The 15,689-nt window shown below is 39.5% G+C and overlaps 1 protein-coding gene across 6 annotated transcripts in view; it reads left to right on the top strand.

Moving 5' to 3' along the window:
- Positions 1–15,689, top strand: part of ablim1b (actin binding LIM protein 1b) — a 249,596-nt gene that overhangs the window by 115,598 nt on the left and 118,309 nt on the right. For all 6 annotated transcript variants that reach the window (XM_055646912.1, XM_055646908.1, XM_055646911.1 and 3 more), the window contains exons 3-4: positions 6,183–6,366; positions 8,372–8,481. In XM_055646912.1, coding sequence (XP_055502887.1) covers positions 6,183–6,366; positions 8,372–8,481 — 294 coding nt within the window. The remainder of the gene's footprint in view (positions 1–6,182; positions 6,367–8,371; positions 8,482–15,689) is intronic.

The raw sequence follows: 15,689 nt of genomic DNA, 5'->3' as shown, positions 1-15,689 counted from the left end.
GATCCTGGAGAAAACCTATGCAGATCACCAGGTGAACCTACAAACTTCGTACAGACAGCACCCATGGTCAGGATTGATCTGGGTTTCTGGTGCTGTAAGCTAGCAACTTTACCACGGTGCTGCCTTGGATTATATCTGTCAGTAGCTGAGGTCAGTGCAAGATCTGTAAATTGCTCAATGTTTTGGGCTGGAGGTCAGGAGAGATGAAACATAGAAACCTCCCCTTTCCTTAAAATAACAGTGCATATGTATAGCCACAAGGGCCCATGAAATACCTCCCCTTTCCTTAAAATAACAGTGCATATGTATAAAAGTATGGTACCATTTATTTTCTCACTTAACCACTTCTGATGGGTCTTCACCTTGAAACATTGGCATATTGTCTCTCCACAGATACTACCTGAGCTGCCAAGTCCACCAAGCATTGTCTATAGAGTCATACAGTGAGAAAAGAAGCCCTTCGGTCCACCTTCCCCACAGCGACCAATATGCCCCATCTACACTAGTCCCACCTGCCTGTGTTTGGCCCATATCCCTCTAAACCTATCCTATCCATTTATCTTTCTAAATGTTTCTGAAACTTTGAAATAATAATTAACTACGTCCTCTGACAGTTTGTTCCATATACCTACCAACCTTTGTGTTAAAAAAAATCTATATTTATATTCCTGGTTAATTTGCAAGGTTCAAGGTTCAAGGTTCAAGGGCATAAGCACCACTGGGGGGCAAAACCAAACCACAGAGTAAACAATATGTGCATAGAGAGAGCTTTGAGTTCTGATCTGTATGTAATAAAGTATGTTGTATGCCTGTGTTAGCATCTGCAATGAACCATGTACACATTTTGTTGGTTAGGTCTTGTTCTCAGCAACAAATTGGCATTGGTTATGTTTACCCATTGAATGTTATGATTTTTATTATTTTGCAATGAAACCTACCATAAATTGCAGAACCCAGAAAAGTGTGGTATCCTCGACAGAGCAACCAGGGGAATTGGGAACACAACTGTACATATCTTAATCCAACCAATTGAAGTATAAATAGAGAGCAGCTCGGGGTTTCAATTAGACAGTATCAGATGATGTCCAAAATTTATTTAATTGAGTATTGAAAGCCAAAATCAAGAAGAAACAATACTTTAAAATACAGATACAATTTATTTTTCTTTTGGTATAATAGTAAATAAAACCTGGAACAATAAGAGTCTACAGCTTTGCTCATTGATATTCTCAGTGCTGGAAGAATTGTTTGGCAGAAGTTAAGACTCTGGTTGGATGCTTTTACTGTACATTGCAATGGGAAGACTTTTATTCTAGTGAATTTGATCTGCATCTGAGGTAATTAATGGAGCATTATACACTTCACTGCTGAGACTGTCATTGAGATGCTGTTTATGACAGAGATTTTGGTGGGGCAGGGTCCCTTGGGTTGTAACTGATTTTTATATTTCATTGTATAATGCCATACCTGAAAGTTGCTCTTCAATTTCCATCACAAAATATGGTTATGTAAAACCTTTATGTGTACTAGATTACCCCGGTGTAACTCCTTTATCACAAAGGATAGCTATTTACTGAGGTCAGAATGTTATACCAAAAGTGTTTTTAATTTTAGTTAGTGGAATGCATTAAGTTTCCAGTGTTTACACAAAGTGATAAGCTAGAGTACTTGCTGATTGTGACCTCTTGAAAAGGGCACTCGCTTAAATCATTGGATAAAGTTTTTGACAGTTCAATTTGTTTTTTAGTATTCGCTATTGTTAATCTGCTGCTTAAGTCTTTTCCACTAAAAGCATTCTTAATAAATAAATTAATTAATGACAAAAAGATGGTCAATCACATGAGTGGTGAGGGTGCTGCGGCAAGAGCAGCTGCCTCGCATCGCCAGAGACCCAGAATTGATTCTGACCTTGGATGCTGCCTGTGACCGCATGGGTTCCCTCCGATGGTCTGGTTTCCGTCAACATAGCAAAAACGCGTCGGGTTTGTAGGTTATTTGGCCTCTGTAAAATTGTTACTAATATGTAGGGTGTGCATGAGAAAGTGAGATAACAGACCAGTTTGAACTGATGATTGGTGTAGACTCGGTGGGCCAAAGGGCCTGTTTCCCTGCTGTATCCATAAACACAAAGCATGGCCATTGAATTGTGGATAAGGTAACACTAGCAAGAACATGAATGGTCTGTACAGCACCAGAAAATAATGGCTCTATAATTGCTGCAGTTATATGCAGGGAAATATGGAATAAGTTATCAATAGGAAGGTGGAGCATCTTAACAAAATTTACAGTAGACACTTGCATCTTGTTTGTGTATTCAGATCTTTGCGTTGTATGTCTCAATGTCACAAAAGCCAAAAATCATTTTTCAAGGGATTTGGAGATGAGCATCTGATAATAAGCAGTGAGAAATATGAGTATGCAGAATGTTGCAACTGAGTTGTGCACATGCTACCTTCTGGCTAATCATAAACCATACCAACTCAAGAATGGCCCAGCACCATCTTTCCACATTGACAACCTCGGGATATATTACTTGCATGTAAAGTGAGATGGAGGAAGCTGTTTACTGCAATGCAGTTACAAAAATATACAACACTTTGTATTGCAAGATGCAATGACTTTATACTTTTTCTGAGCAGATTCCAGGGACCACTTTAAGAAGCATTGATTTTACTATTTTCTATTTGGCTTTGTTAAAGTAGAGCAGTCATTTTATGGTTGGTGTGTAGTTGTGGCTTATGGAGCTAATATCATCAATGCAAGATTCCAAAACACAACTCTGAACACTTGCTCCATAACAGCAAGAGGAAAATAGACTGCCTGATTTTTCCTGTCTGGTTGAACTTCTCCCTGTCTATGGTTTTGGAGGTGATTGAATTGATGCCGTTGAAGAAGCCCCTACCTACAAGTGGCATGAGCCAAGTGAATGAAAGTTTTGATCGATCTAAATCAAAAGCTCATGTCCTAGGAGCAGAATTAGGCCATTCAGCACATCGTATCTATTCTTCCACTCAGTCATGGCTGATCTATCTTTCCTTTTCGACCCCATTCCCCTGCCATCATCCCATAGCCTTTGATTCCATTACTAATCATGAACCTGTTAATCTCCGCTTTAAAAATACACAATGACTTGGCCTCCACAGCCACCTGTGGCAATAAATTAGACATATTTACCACCCTCTGACTAAAGAAATTCCTCGTCATCTACTTTCTAAAGGTATGTCCTTGAATGAATCCCTTAAGGAAGGCCTGAATCTGAAAAATCTCTGCTCTTCTGTACGTTGCCTTGTTTGATATTTGCTTGTAGATGTAGATAAATGTAGATAAACTGAACATAAAGACACAATTCTGGAGTAACTCAGCAGGCCAGGCAGCATCTCTGAAGAACTTGGATTGATGATGTTTCAGGTCTGGACCCTTCTTCAGACTAACTGTGGGGATGGGGCATGGAGAGAGTGGGAAGAAAGCTGGAAGAGCAGAGAGGCAGGAGTAAGTTTGGCATGTTATAAGTTGATATAGGTGAGGAGCGTTTTCTTAACTGTGGATGGCTGGACAAAGGCCAGAGATGAAAAGACAGAAGGTGTGAGGACAGAAAGTCTCTTGTCTCGCATGACCTTCTGTTCTCGCACCTTCTGTATTTTCATGCTGCGATCCTCCAGCACTTTGTGCCTTTTCTTTGTAAACCGGCATCTGCAGTTCCTTGTTTCTATGTAGATAAATTGAAGCCTGAAGTCGTGCAACAATTTATTTTTGCCTGTGTCTGAAGCAGGCATATAGTTGCTGAGGGAAGGATATAATAATTTATGGTACATCTGACTGACCCATGTACACCATAGCACTGGATAGATAGAGTATAAGTATTCTAGCAGCTATATCTTTGTAATTAGTGGGTTGAAGGTGGCATTTTCCCAATGACCTTCAACAAAGTAAAATGGTTTGCCAGGTATGCCAGCAATGCTAAGTAAACCTATTCTGGGTTAAAGGTTAACAAGTTGATATATGCAGGAACATGGATCCAAGAAGTGCTGTTTGGAGCTGCATTGTAGCCATGGAGATATGGTTTAGGCCTGAATAAAGGCTGTTTGGCAACTGCAATTTGTGAAGCAGAAAAGTAAATTTGCTTAGAGCATAAACAATTAGGTATAATGTCCATGTTTTGTAATTTGCTTCTTGTAACTTGCCAAACAATAAAAAAAAAAGGATTATTCGGAGTATTACATTTCACAAGTAGTACAATAGATGGCGAAAGACACTGAAAGTATTACTATCAAGAATCGGGATGAAATTTCCCTTAACCTGCAATGAACAAACTCAAGTCAACACTGAAAATACACAGCAGACCATTTGGGTCTCAGATATATTTTGGTTCATCAGGTTTGAACAAAACTGGATGAAATGTTAACATTCTTCTTTCGAAACTTGACTGATCTGTTCTTCCTTTTTCTGTGCGTCGTCGTCTGAAAAATGCTTTAGAACATGTTGCAATTGTAAAAAAGGTGTCCTGGAAATACAGGTCCTTGTGGGCTTTCCAGCATTTGCATTTCAGCATTAGTATCCAAATTGCTTTTATGAACTATGTGAGAAAACAAAGGGCAGTTGGTGTCCTGAAACATTGGAGCCAACAGTGTGCCAGTTCTCTGATTTCAGAAAGGCTCAACCTGTAGTCGGATTTGCACCCTGCATTCTGGATCTATTTGCCTGGCTTCACATTCTGTTTTTCCCTGGGTATTGCTCTCTCTCCATTGCTGCTTTAGTGAAATTGAGTGTGAAATATGCTGTTCTTTGAGGAAGGAACTGATGTTTAAAAAAAATTAAAGTTTCCAGTTCTTTGCAGAACAAAAGGTTGGTACATTTGAGATGCAAATAAAAAACAAAATTTAATTTTTTTAGGCATTTATTGTAATTGTAATCCTCTGGCTAGAGTGCGGTCCTGACATTCTGTCGCCCTCATTGGAGACCTTTAAACCATATTTAATCAGACATTTTCAGATTTCAATGTTGTATCTTTGCACTAAATGTTGTACCCTTTATCTGTGCACTATGGACAGCTTGATTGTATTCATGGATAGTGTTCTTTGATTGGTTGCATGCAAAAAAAAAGCTTTTCATTGTACCTCAGTACACGTGATACTAATAAACTAGACTAAATTAAGAAGGCAGCAAACTTTTTAAGAAAACTATTCAAATCACGTGTCCTGCCGGTAAACCACTATAAATGATGTCGTTGTGTGAAGTCTTGCTCTTATTAAATAACCCAAATAAACAACCCAAATACCACCAACCCTGGTTGTGTGGCAAATAAATTCTATCTATCCAACCCTGAACAAATGTGACATTAGGAATGGACTAGGTAGAATAAACTGAGCATCTTGACTGAGGAGGATTATAATGAGTATCAACCTTTAAATGTTAATTCTTAATCTATTTTTTTAAAGTATGTGGTATCCTCCAAACTCAGCTGTATGCTGCTTTACAATAGTTTCATTTAGTTTCTTTTTAGAAAACCTACACAATCAGTTTTTATGTGCTTGTTCACATGTAGATAGCTCATTACTCCATATGGAGTTAGTTATTGTCAGCGTAAGTATGTATAAGCTGTTTAGACATTACTTTTGTTTTGGGCTTGGTTTTTCTTGGTTGAGCACTTATCCTGGTGTTATAGCACATACGTTGTGTGTTAATAGTAATTTAACGTTATCACATCTTCCACGGCCAACATTGTACCATTGTGAGCTCCAACTTTCCTTGGCCAGCAGTGCTGGATGTGATTTGTTCTGAACCTTTTCATACCTCTAGTTTTCCCCCACCCCCTCCCCCCCCACTCTTGGGCTGAAGAAGGGTTTTGACCCTATTCCTTTTCTCCAGAGATACTGCCTGACCCATGGTGTTACTCCAGCATTTTGTGCGTATCTCTTTCAGATTTGATTTCAGTGATATTGCAAAGTATTGCAGGTGGTTTGGTGATGTTGAGAATCAAGGACTAAACATTGACTGAATTCCAAGGTGTTCGGTGGTCAAAGTTATCTCCTAATTTTGCAATGCAGCTGTTTTTCTTCTTTCCTTAGCGTGTAGAAGAACAATGGCTGGCCTGTTACAGAAGAGTACGCAATGTTTCATTTGCATAAAGTTGTTGATTAAAGATTACTCTCCTAACGTCGTATTTATTTCCATTTTGGTTTCAGTTTGTGGCTGTGACCTGGCCAAAGGTGGATTTTTCATGAAGAACAACGACTACCTTTGCTCCCTGGACTATCAGCGACTGTATGGAACCCGTTGCCAGGGCTGTGGAGAGTTTGTGGAAGGGGAAGTTGTTACAGCACTGGGCAAGACCTATCACCCTAAATGCTTTGTCTGCTCCATATGCAAGTAAGATAATGTATTGCACGTTGGACGTCTGTGGGAGGGAAATCCAAAAATCATGAGAAATGTTGGAGTTTAGATGTTAAGATGTTTTCACTTGTGTGTGAGTCACAAACAAGGGGACACAACTGCAAAATGAGGGATGTCATTTAAAATTGAGTTTTCTTCTGAGGGTGGTGAATGTCTGGAATTCTCTGCCCCTGAGGGTAGTGGAGACCATATCGCTAGGTATCTTCAAGGTGGCGATGGATACAAAATTTGAATAAGAATTATGCAGAACTGGCACAGAGGGGTTGAGGCCAGGCCAATGGTTTATGATCATGTTAAATGGCAAGGCAGGCTTGATTTGCCTAGTGGCCTACTCTTGTTTCTATTTTCTTATGTTCTAGTGTTTTGTTACCATGAAGCATTCTTGATAGCAGTGAGATTTATAGTGGAGAGATAGACCATTTTGTTAATGTGCTAGGGTAATGTGGTTGAGCCCCATGATGGAATAATCTGAAACAATCTCATCATTACTCGAACGTTCAACCAAATTTCCATTAAAACACACAGTGTTTTGTTGCAGCTCTTCCTAGTAGCATGGTGTTTGTGCCTTGCAACAAAACCTTTCTATTGAAAATTCTAGGCTTTGTTGTTCCCACACTTGGTGATGGGTCATCTTCTTCAGTCACTAAACCTGCAATCAAAGGGCCTAGTCTGTCCTCCTTGACATTATCATCATTTTAATTCCATTACACTGTGATCTTTTCTCTAATGGAAGTATTTACATATAACGAGGGCTCATCCCCAGATATTACATTTTGTTTGGTCTCTATCGCTCATTCTGTGATGGGATACTCTACATTCCAGGCAGAAATTAATGGGTGTTACAATTGTTTGTGAGAACTGCCTATTTTCTTCCCAAAGGGTTACTATTTTCTACACACACAGAAAAAGGCCAAGTAAGTAACCCAGCTGCCTCCTTTGTGGACACAAAAGCAATGAAATACCTCAAGCTTCTTCTTTCCCCATTGCAAACCAATCCATCCAACACCGCTGCTCTCAGATCTACTCACTGACAACCTGCCACTTGTCACTGACTTGGTTTGGAGTTGGAGTTCTAAAAACATGCATATGTGGCTCTTGTATATCAGACGTACACAGCCTTGTGTTTGTTCTATACTTGCATTTAGTTGTGTTTTAGTTTAGCGATAGAATGCGGAAACCGGCCATTCAGCCCACCTTCATGCTGACCTTTATTTTAGAGATACAGCACTGAAACAGGCCCTTCTGCACACTGGATCCACGTCGACCAGCGATCCCCGCATATTAACACTATCCTGCACGCACACACACACTGGGGACAATTATTACATTTCCCAAGCCAATTTACCTACACACCTGTACGTCTTTGGAGTTCGATGTCATCCTGCATTCTCATCCACACCCTACACATTAGGGGAAATGTTAGAGGGCAATTAACTTACAAACTCGCACGTCTTTTTAGGATGTCTTTTTAGGATGTAAATGCTTTTACATTTGCTGAGGTCTGATCGTGTATTGGAGAAAACTCCTCAGCTGTGACAACAAAGTTGCTCGTTGTTAAGTCAGTAATGATGTCGCTTAATAGCATTCGGCCCTCTGTCTTCTTATTTTAAGTTGGAAGTCCAGGGTGATGCACCAGAGGAGAGCTGAGCGAATGCCAAACTGTTCAAAAACCATCATTCAGTGGTTCAATGCATGAACCATTTTCGCTCTCTTTAAAGTATCCCGTTCTTTTATTTTAAAGAATTGTGGATTGGGCGGAGAAATTGGACTCGCTCGTATCCATTGCCAAAATGTAGTCCTCAATTTCACACAAATAAAATTGCTAATGTCCCATGACTATTTTGTGAGAATGCTGCTTTCTTGATGGCAACCATGTTTTCTATGGAGAAAAAAAACTATACCTCACTGGTTATGAAATATTTTAGGATATGGAAGTTGACATTTCAATAACATTTGATAATATTTTACGGTTGTTTTCCAGGCGTCCTTTCCCAGCTGGGGACCGTGTGACTTTCAATGGGAAAGATTGTCTGTGTGAGCGCTGTGCCCAGCCAAAGTCCTCCAGTCCCAAAGAGATTGTCAGTAGCAACAGTGAGTACAAATACTGGGGAAAGTCAGCCAAAAATTAATTGCATTCCTTCTGTTATTGCAACACTAGTTACTTGTTCTGTTAAAGCTAAAGTAAAGTTTGACGGTTCTTGTTCTGAACTGAATTGTTTGTTTTTCATTCCCAAGCACAGGAGTTATGATCATTATTTCCTGATTGATAAATAACATTTTTTTCAGTATAAAGGCTGAAATGGTTTATCCACAATTGGAAAAGCTGATAAGTTTGCTGACATTTTAATCTTAAGTATAAAATACCTCAATGTCTTTTTCATCTTGAATTCTGGGGTAACTAAATCTCATTTTAACTACATCAATGATTATCTCAGAAAGGCAAGGAGAATCTCTAATCTTGTGTAAGCAAAGATTACAGGGAAATTCCAAATCGATATTTTGAAATACTGTTGAATCTGTTTCTCAACTGATAACTATCAGTGATGAATATAACGGTTAGAATAAATCCCTCCCCTTTCTAATCAAACTAGGCATCGTCAATGTTAAGCGTGAATGTGACATCATTAGTAGGGACAAAGAATTTCAATTGAGTTTGATGTCACATACTATGAATACCTCTCATTTTTCATTCCACTTAACAGGAGCAAGGTAAAAAAAAAACCCAAAAAACCAAAGTAGATGGTTAAAATCTAAAGTAATACAGGAAAAAGTCAAACTGCTCAGAAGGTCAGGCATGTATGGGGAAAAAGAATGAATGCTTCAAATTAAGGCTTCCTTAGCTGCCGCCTGATGTGCTGAGTGTTCCCTGTTGTATTTCAAACTGCTCTATTTTATGTGCATTTACACTATTCCAAGCGAGGGCTGGGACAGTTATTGTGTAAGTTTGTGATATATCAAGGTGAACATTAATTGGTCTGAAAATTGCTAGTAAATACCAGTAGTTCCATAGTGAACTGCTGACATTTGCCTCTAAGTCCAAGAACGTTGGGACTTTGTGCATCAACAAAGGCAAAAGGCAAAAGCCAAAAGTCCCAATCCATTTGTTGGACCTGGTCCATGCATTCTACCACCAAAATCCTCATGGCAAGTGAAGCTGAAGCATCCCGGTATTTAAGTAGGGGATTCTGTTGATGGAACCTACCCCACATTAGACCTGGCACATGGACTGCAGGTGCTATCATTCAGTGGAGTTTTTACTCGATAGAGGCCGAAGGATACCATTAAGAAAAGTGAATCTTCTGGTCATTGCAGTAATGGTTGTCATTATGGAAGTGTTTGAGATCATTTTTGCGAAATTAAAAGTTATAATTTTACTTTATATATTGACTCGGGTTTGTACGTTCTCCCTGTGGCTCCCTTCGCTTTCCTCCCACATTCCAAAGACGTGCAGGTTTGCAGGTTAATTGGCTTCTGTAAATTGTCCCTAATGTGTAGGATGTCAAACTAGTGCACGGGTGATCAGTGGTCGGCGTGGACTCGGTGTGCCGAAGAGCCTGGTTTTGTGCTATATCTCTAAGTTAAACTTTAAATTTTAACCACATCAGCAAGATTAAACCTACTTTAAATGTAAATGAAGCATTTATGGAGTGGTTTAATTGATAATTTACAGACTGCTGAATTTTTTTACGAGAACAGGGAATGGTGTCTTGCAAAATTGCCATCGCCTACTCTCAATTTCTCCATCTCCGCCACATCTGCTACCAAGATGAGGTTTTCCACTCTCGGACATCTGAGATGTTCTCTTTGGTAAATGTGGCCCAGCTCCAGTGTTGTAGATGGATAGAATTCCCCTGGTCCTTGCCTTTCACCCCACCAGCCTCCACATCCAACACATCATTCTCTGATATTTCCGCCATCTACAATGCAATTTCACCACCAGTCACATCTTGGGTCACTCGTTGTTTAATACATAAACCATTGCCACCGCATGTACTTTCTCCTGCAATCGCAGGAGATGTAACACAGGTTTCTACACCTCCTCACCCGCATCCATTCAGGGACCCCAGCAACCATGTCAGATAAGACGGAGGTGGATATGCACCTTGTCTAACCTGACTACTGCATTCTGTAGTCCCAGTGTGGCCTCCTTTACCTAGTCGAAACCAAGTGCAGACTCGGCAACTGTTTCGCCAAGCACATGTGCTTCATCCACCAGGGCTTGCTAACTATTCTAACCCCATGCTGACCTTTTTACCTTGGGCCTCCTCCATTGCCGGACTGCAGGAATAGTACATTGTATTCTGCTTGGATAGCTTACAACGCAATAGTATGAACATTGAATTCTTCAATATTAATTACCTATCTCCCGACCAACCCCCCCCCCCCCCCCCATCTCCAAATCTCCCTTCACATATAGGTCTTCCTCTGGCTTCACAATTTACTCTTCTTTCCGTATGCCATTTGCCTTTACATCTCTGCCCTTTGTCTTCCCATCCTCCAATAAACCCCCCTTCACTTGTATTCACCTATCACTTGCCGACCTGTCTCACTCCCACCACTTTTCTCAGCTTTCTACCCCACTCACAGTTAATCTATAGGTGCTATAGGTGCTATAGGTGCATCAAATCCAGGACAAACAGACTCAGGAATAGTTGCTTTCCGAGAATTATATCTACCATAAATTCAAATTCACACATGCACTGACTACACCGCCCAACACGGACTTCCATCTGTATATATGATATATGTATATATGTCCCCCCCCCCCCATCTCCCTTCTGTTTTTTGTTTTTTTTCTGTTTCTTGTTTTTTGTGCTAAATTGTATGTATGCACTGAGTACGAGCAGCTTTCAGTTTCACTGTACATGTATAGTGACAATAAATGGCATATCTAATCTGAAGAAGGATCCCAACCCAAAACATCGCCTATACAAGTCTTCAAGAGACGCAGCCTGACCTGTTGAGTTACTCCAGCACATTGTGCGTGGATTTACAAAATAAATCATTACGGTTCTTTAAAAAGGTCAAGAAAGACAATATGGATGTGTTAGTGAAGGTATTAATGTTCATTTTTGTTTGTTAGATTAAATAAACTAACGGGTAGGAACAATTAGATGTGATCTTTTGAACTGAAAAGTTTCAATGTTATACCAGAAAGAATTTTGGCTCGCCAACAAACAGAACTAAAACTTTAAGCCATAATTTTTATATTGTTTGTCTCAATTTTATATTGTTCAAACTTGGCAGAAGTTGACAAAATTCTTGGATCACACTGTATGAGGGGAAACTCAGTGGAAAAAAACCTGATGTTATAAGTCAAATTTACAATGATGCTTCAAAGAGCTTGCATTTACAGTGCGTTTTGTACCTGCAACCCATCGCAACGAACTTCTTGCTCACAGAGAACTTGGGAATTGGTGCTGTGAACTGTAGAATGTGGGTGTCAAATGACCATGTGGTGATTGCAGAGTCTCCTGCAGTCGCCTAAAAAGTCGCTAAGTGGGACAGGCCCATTAGTTTAACTTTTTTTAAATTCCAAAGTCAAAGTTGGGGGGGGGGGTGTGAGGTTGTCTGGTGCTGGAGTGGAGAAACAGTGGGGGTCTGTGGAAGGTCAGGCCAACCTCTACAACTCCAACCAGTGTTGCTTCAGGACTGCAGGCCTTTATGGCCCAGTAAAAACCTTCAATTTTTAACAACTTTGGACCTGAATCATACAAAATGCCTCTGGAAATGTGGAGACTCTTGTGTACAGTCTTTGTGTTATCTACTGTTCCTGTGCTATCTTAAGTATGTTTGTGCTTGTGTATAGTAAGATTTTTACTGAACTGTCTGCAAAATAGAACTTCACAGAACTGAGGTACGTGAATATTAAGTACCATTGAATGAAGTCAAGCTTCACATGCAAATTTGGATGGTACGAAACTTTTCCTGGCACAACTTTTTTTTAATAATGAGGATTAATCCTTTAATGTTTCCTTCAGGACCACTTTTGCTGTCTGTGGAAAAGCAAGCCCTGCAGTTAACTCCGGGTGTTATCATAACAGGCAACTCAAAGACTTACTAAATTCTAAATCCTGGACTTAAATTAGAGAAGGAATCTTAGAGATTGACTCTTTATGATCCTTTCTATTGCTGCAGGATTAGAAGTGCCACTTTCAATCTGATAGAACTTTGCAGCTTGAGGATTTAAACTTCAGGGCCTGTTTGATTTACACATTTGGGCACCACACACAGTAGGCATGCCAACAGTCTTGATAACTCTGGGCGTTTAGTAACCAACGGTTTGGTCCATTTACCTGTAATTCGGCCCACTGTTACATTCTAGCTTCATGGCTCTTGTAAAATAACAACATGTGAAATATGTTTGTGTTTTCTTGTACAACTTCAGAGTTTGCATATTATATGTAACTTTTATTTATTCATCTTGGGCTGTTTGCATCAAATTACTAAACTGTATATAAGTTTTCTATTTGGAGGAAATGTTTGAATTCAAATTACTTTTTTACTCTCTTTTGATAATTAAGCCTATAATATATTTTACTTCTCAACTAACTTTCCTTGCTCCCAAAATAAATTGTGAAGGTGCTAATTGAGTGTCCTGTGGCAGGGAAGAGCTTTGACAAATTTCCTGTCTATTCCATTATTAATGATACACAAAAGCATCAGAAAAGAGAGGCTGTGTGTCTTGAGATTAATCTACCAATCACTCTTACAAACCATCTGGGAGATACAGTGTCGGGGAGTGAAACAAACAAAAAAAAATAGTCGCGTAAGTAAAAATTTCATACCATCTAAATTTGGGTGTGAAGCTCGAATTCCTTCAATGGTACTTTATTTATTCAAGCAGTTAGAAAAGAAGGAAAAGCTGCATGACTCAAAAAAGCAGTATGTCCTGGCATCATCTTTTGGAATCATTCAGTCAAATGTAGCTATACCATAGACCCATGTCTTTGGTGTGTCTTTTGAATTGTCCTGCACATCCAAAATGCTGCCTTTGCAAAAGAAATTACTACCACAGTTTCCATTCTTCCTGCCAGAGCCTGGCTGGCATGCCTACAGTGTGTGGTGCCCAAATGTGTAAATCAAACAGGCCCTGAAGTTTAAATCCTCAAGCTGCAAAGTTCTATCACATATTGTGCTTGATCCAAGCCTCCCCTGAACATCCCACACCATGTATTGAGCAGTGGAAACCACTCTATCTTTTAGTGCATTCGAGCATAGCGTCTGGGGAATACAATACTGCATTCACATTAGTCTGTGTAGCCGCAGTAAATGTAAAATAATTCCAGTACTCATGGCATCAGAGTAAAAGGCATCCCTTCATCAGAGTTTATAGCATGACTATTTGATAGATGCATTGATTCTTCTAGGAAACTGTTTGTAGTGCAACATTAAAATAATTAAAACCAGTGCCTCATTTATAAGAAATGAATGAATATCCTTGCTTCCACCTTCATCCGGAGTTCTTCTTTCACTCTCTTGGGACTGAAAGCAGAATCCTGATGTAATTTTTATTTTCTCATCCCTCTTTCCCCCAACCCCCCTCCAAAATAATATCCTGTGCAAACCTATCATCTTAATTCATTTCAAAATTCATTGATATACTTTGCCTTGTAAAATAAAGGGACAGGGCTGCGCAAATGAAGTGTTACTCATCAGTGGTTTGTATCTAACATCATTCTCAGGCATTCCCTGTACTAATAAAAAATGAGGTAAATACTCTTACAATTTCCTTACACAATCTGTGTTTTGGTGTCCCATGGCAGATATTCTGTCTCCTAACCGTCCCCCCAAATTTGACTGTCCAATTAAATGTTTGAAAATGTTAAGTCTTTGTTGTGTAAATAGACCAAATCTGCATGAAATAAGCTCATGGAACATGTCTTTCACGAAACAGGCAGGTTGCCAATCTAACAAATGGAACACAAAGTATGCAATTTGAGAATCTGCCTCTGGAGAGTGATGGGTTTAAAATAGAAAAGTCATGACATTGGTGGAAGGGGAAGAAAAAAAATACGATCGGCATGCAGTCTCTTGCGAGAGATGGTCCATGGGAATGTTTCTGCTGGGGTCAGGGTCAAAGTCGGCAAGCAGATGGCCTAACATTCCTGCACAAGCTGTAGAAATGAATTGATTCATTGACTGTAAGAGAGACAGCAGTCTGGAGAGTGGCACATCAAATGGGTCAGGCGGTCAACATAGTTGCACTGCATCTGAATGGTGTGCAGACAGTCCCTGACTTGCACACTTAAGTGAACAATGTTGTACTCAGTCCCTAGTGCAATTAAGACAGTAATTTTCACCACACTATACAATCATTCGAGTTATGAACGTTATGAATAAGTTTATTGGCCAAGTATGTCCATATACAAGGAATTTGCCTTGGTGCTCCGCTCGCAAGTAACAACACGACATATAGTAACAATTTAGAATGACACATAAAACATTAAACATTAATAATAAAACATTACAGTTTGCATCAGAAACGAGCCGGCAATGGCGCCTGTGCTTACCCAGAAGGCCACACACCACAGAAAGTCCCCCGACGGTGAAAATTGATGATTCTGACTTTTGTAAAAGTTAACGTGTAAGGGTTAATGGAAACATGGACATAGATAAAATATAAAATGCAATTAATCCATAACCCTGATACTGATGATAAAAAGCCTGAATCATTAGTGCAACGTCATTGGCAATGCCAACATTTCTTTCTTGTCCATCCATAACTGGGTTTGTGTTAAAGTTGCAGTTAAGAATCAACCACATCGGTGGGTCTAGATTCACCAAGTTCAGAATGCATAAGGATGCTAAATTCCCATCCCTGAATGATATTTGCCAACCTGAAGATTTTGAACAGCAATTAATTGTTACCCGCTTACCATTGCATGGGTTATCTTTTATTCACGGTTTATTTATTGGACTTTACTGGACTTTATCTGAAGTCCAAGGCACTAAACATTATTCCCTTTATCATGTGTGCACTGTAGATGGATCGATTGTACTCGTGTATAATCTTTCTGCTGACTGGTTAGTATGCAACAAAATCTTGAATTAATATTCTCCTGCTGTCAGTTGAGCTCTTGTTTCTAGATTGCTGTTTCAGAGCTTTGGCAGATGATCTAGTAACTTAACTACCATGCCACAAGAATGAATTCAAATGTCTTATTGAAGACAGTCGTGCACTTGATCAGTTTGAAGTTTGATCAATTACCATAAACAGGAAGCAGCCGTGGTCCATGGATGCATAATTAATGGAATTTAATATTTAATGTATATACAGATTGATCTATGTGCTGAAC

Source organism: Leucoraja erinacea, chromosome 15 (genome assembly GCF_028641065.1).
Source record: "Leucoraja erinacea ecotype New England chromosome 15, Leri_hhj_1, whole genome shotgun sequence".
In the NCBI taxonomy this organism is placed as follows: domain Eukaryota; kingdom Metazoa; phylum Chordata; class Chondrichthyes; order Rajiformes; family Rajidae; genus Leucoraja; species Leucoraja erinaceus.
This window is presented reverse-complemented; position numbering and strand designations above follow the sequence as displayed.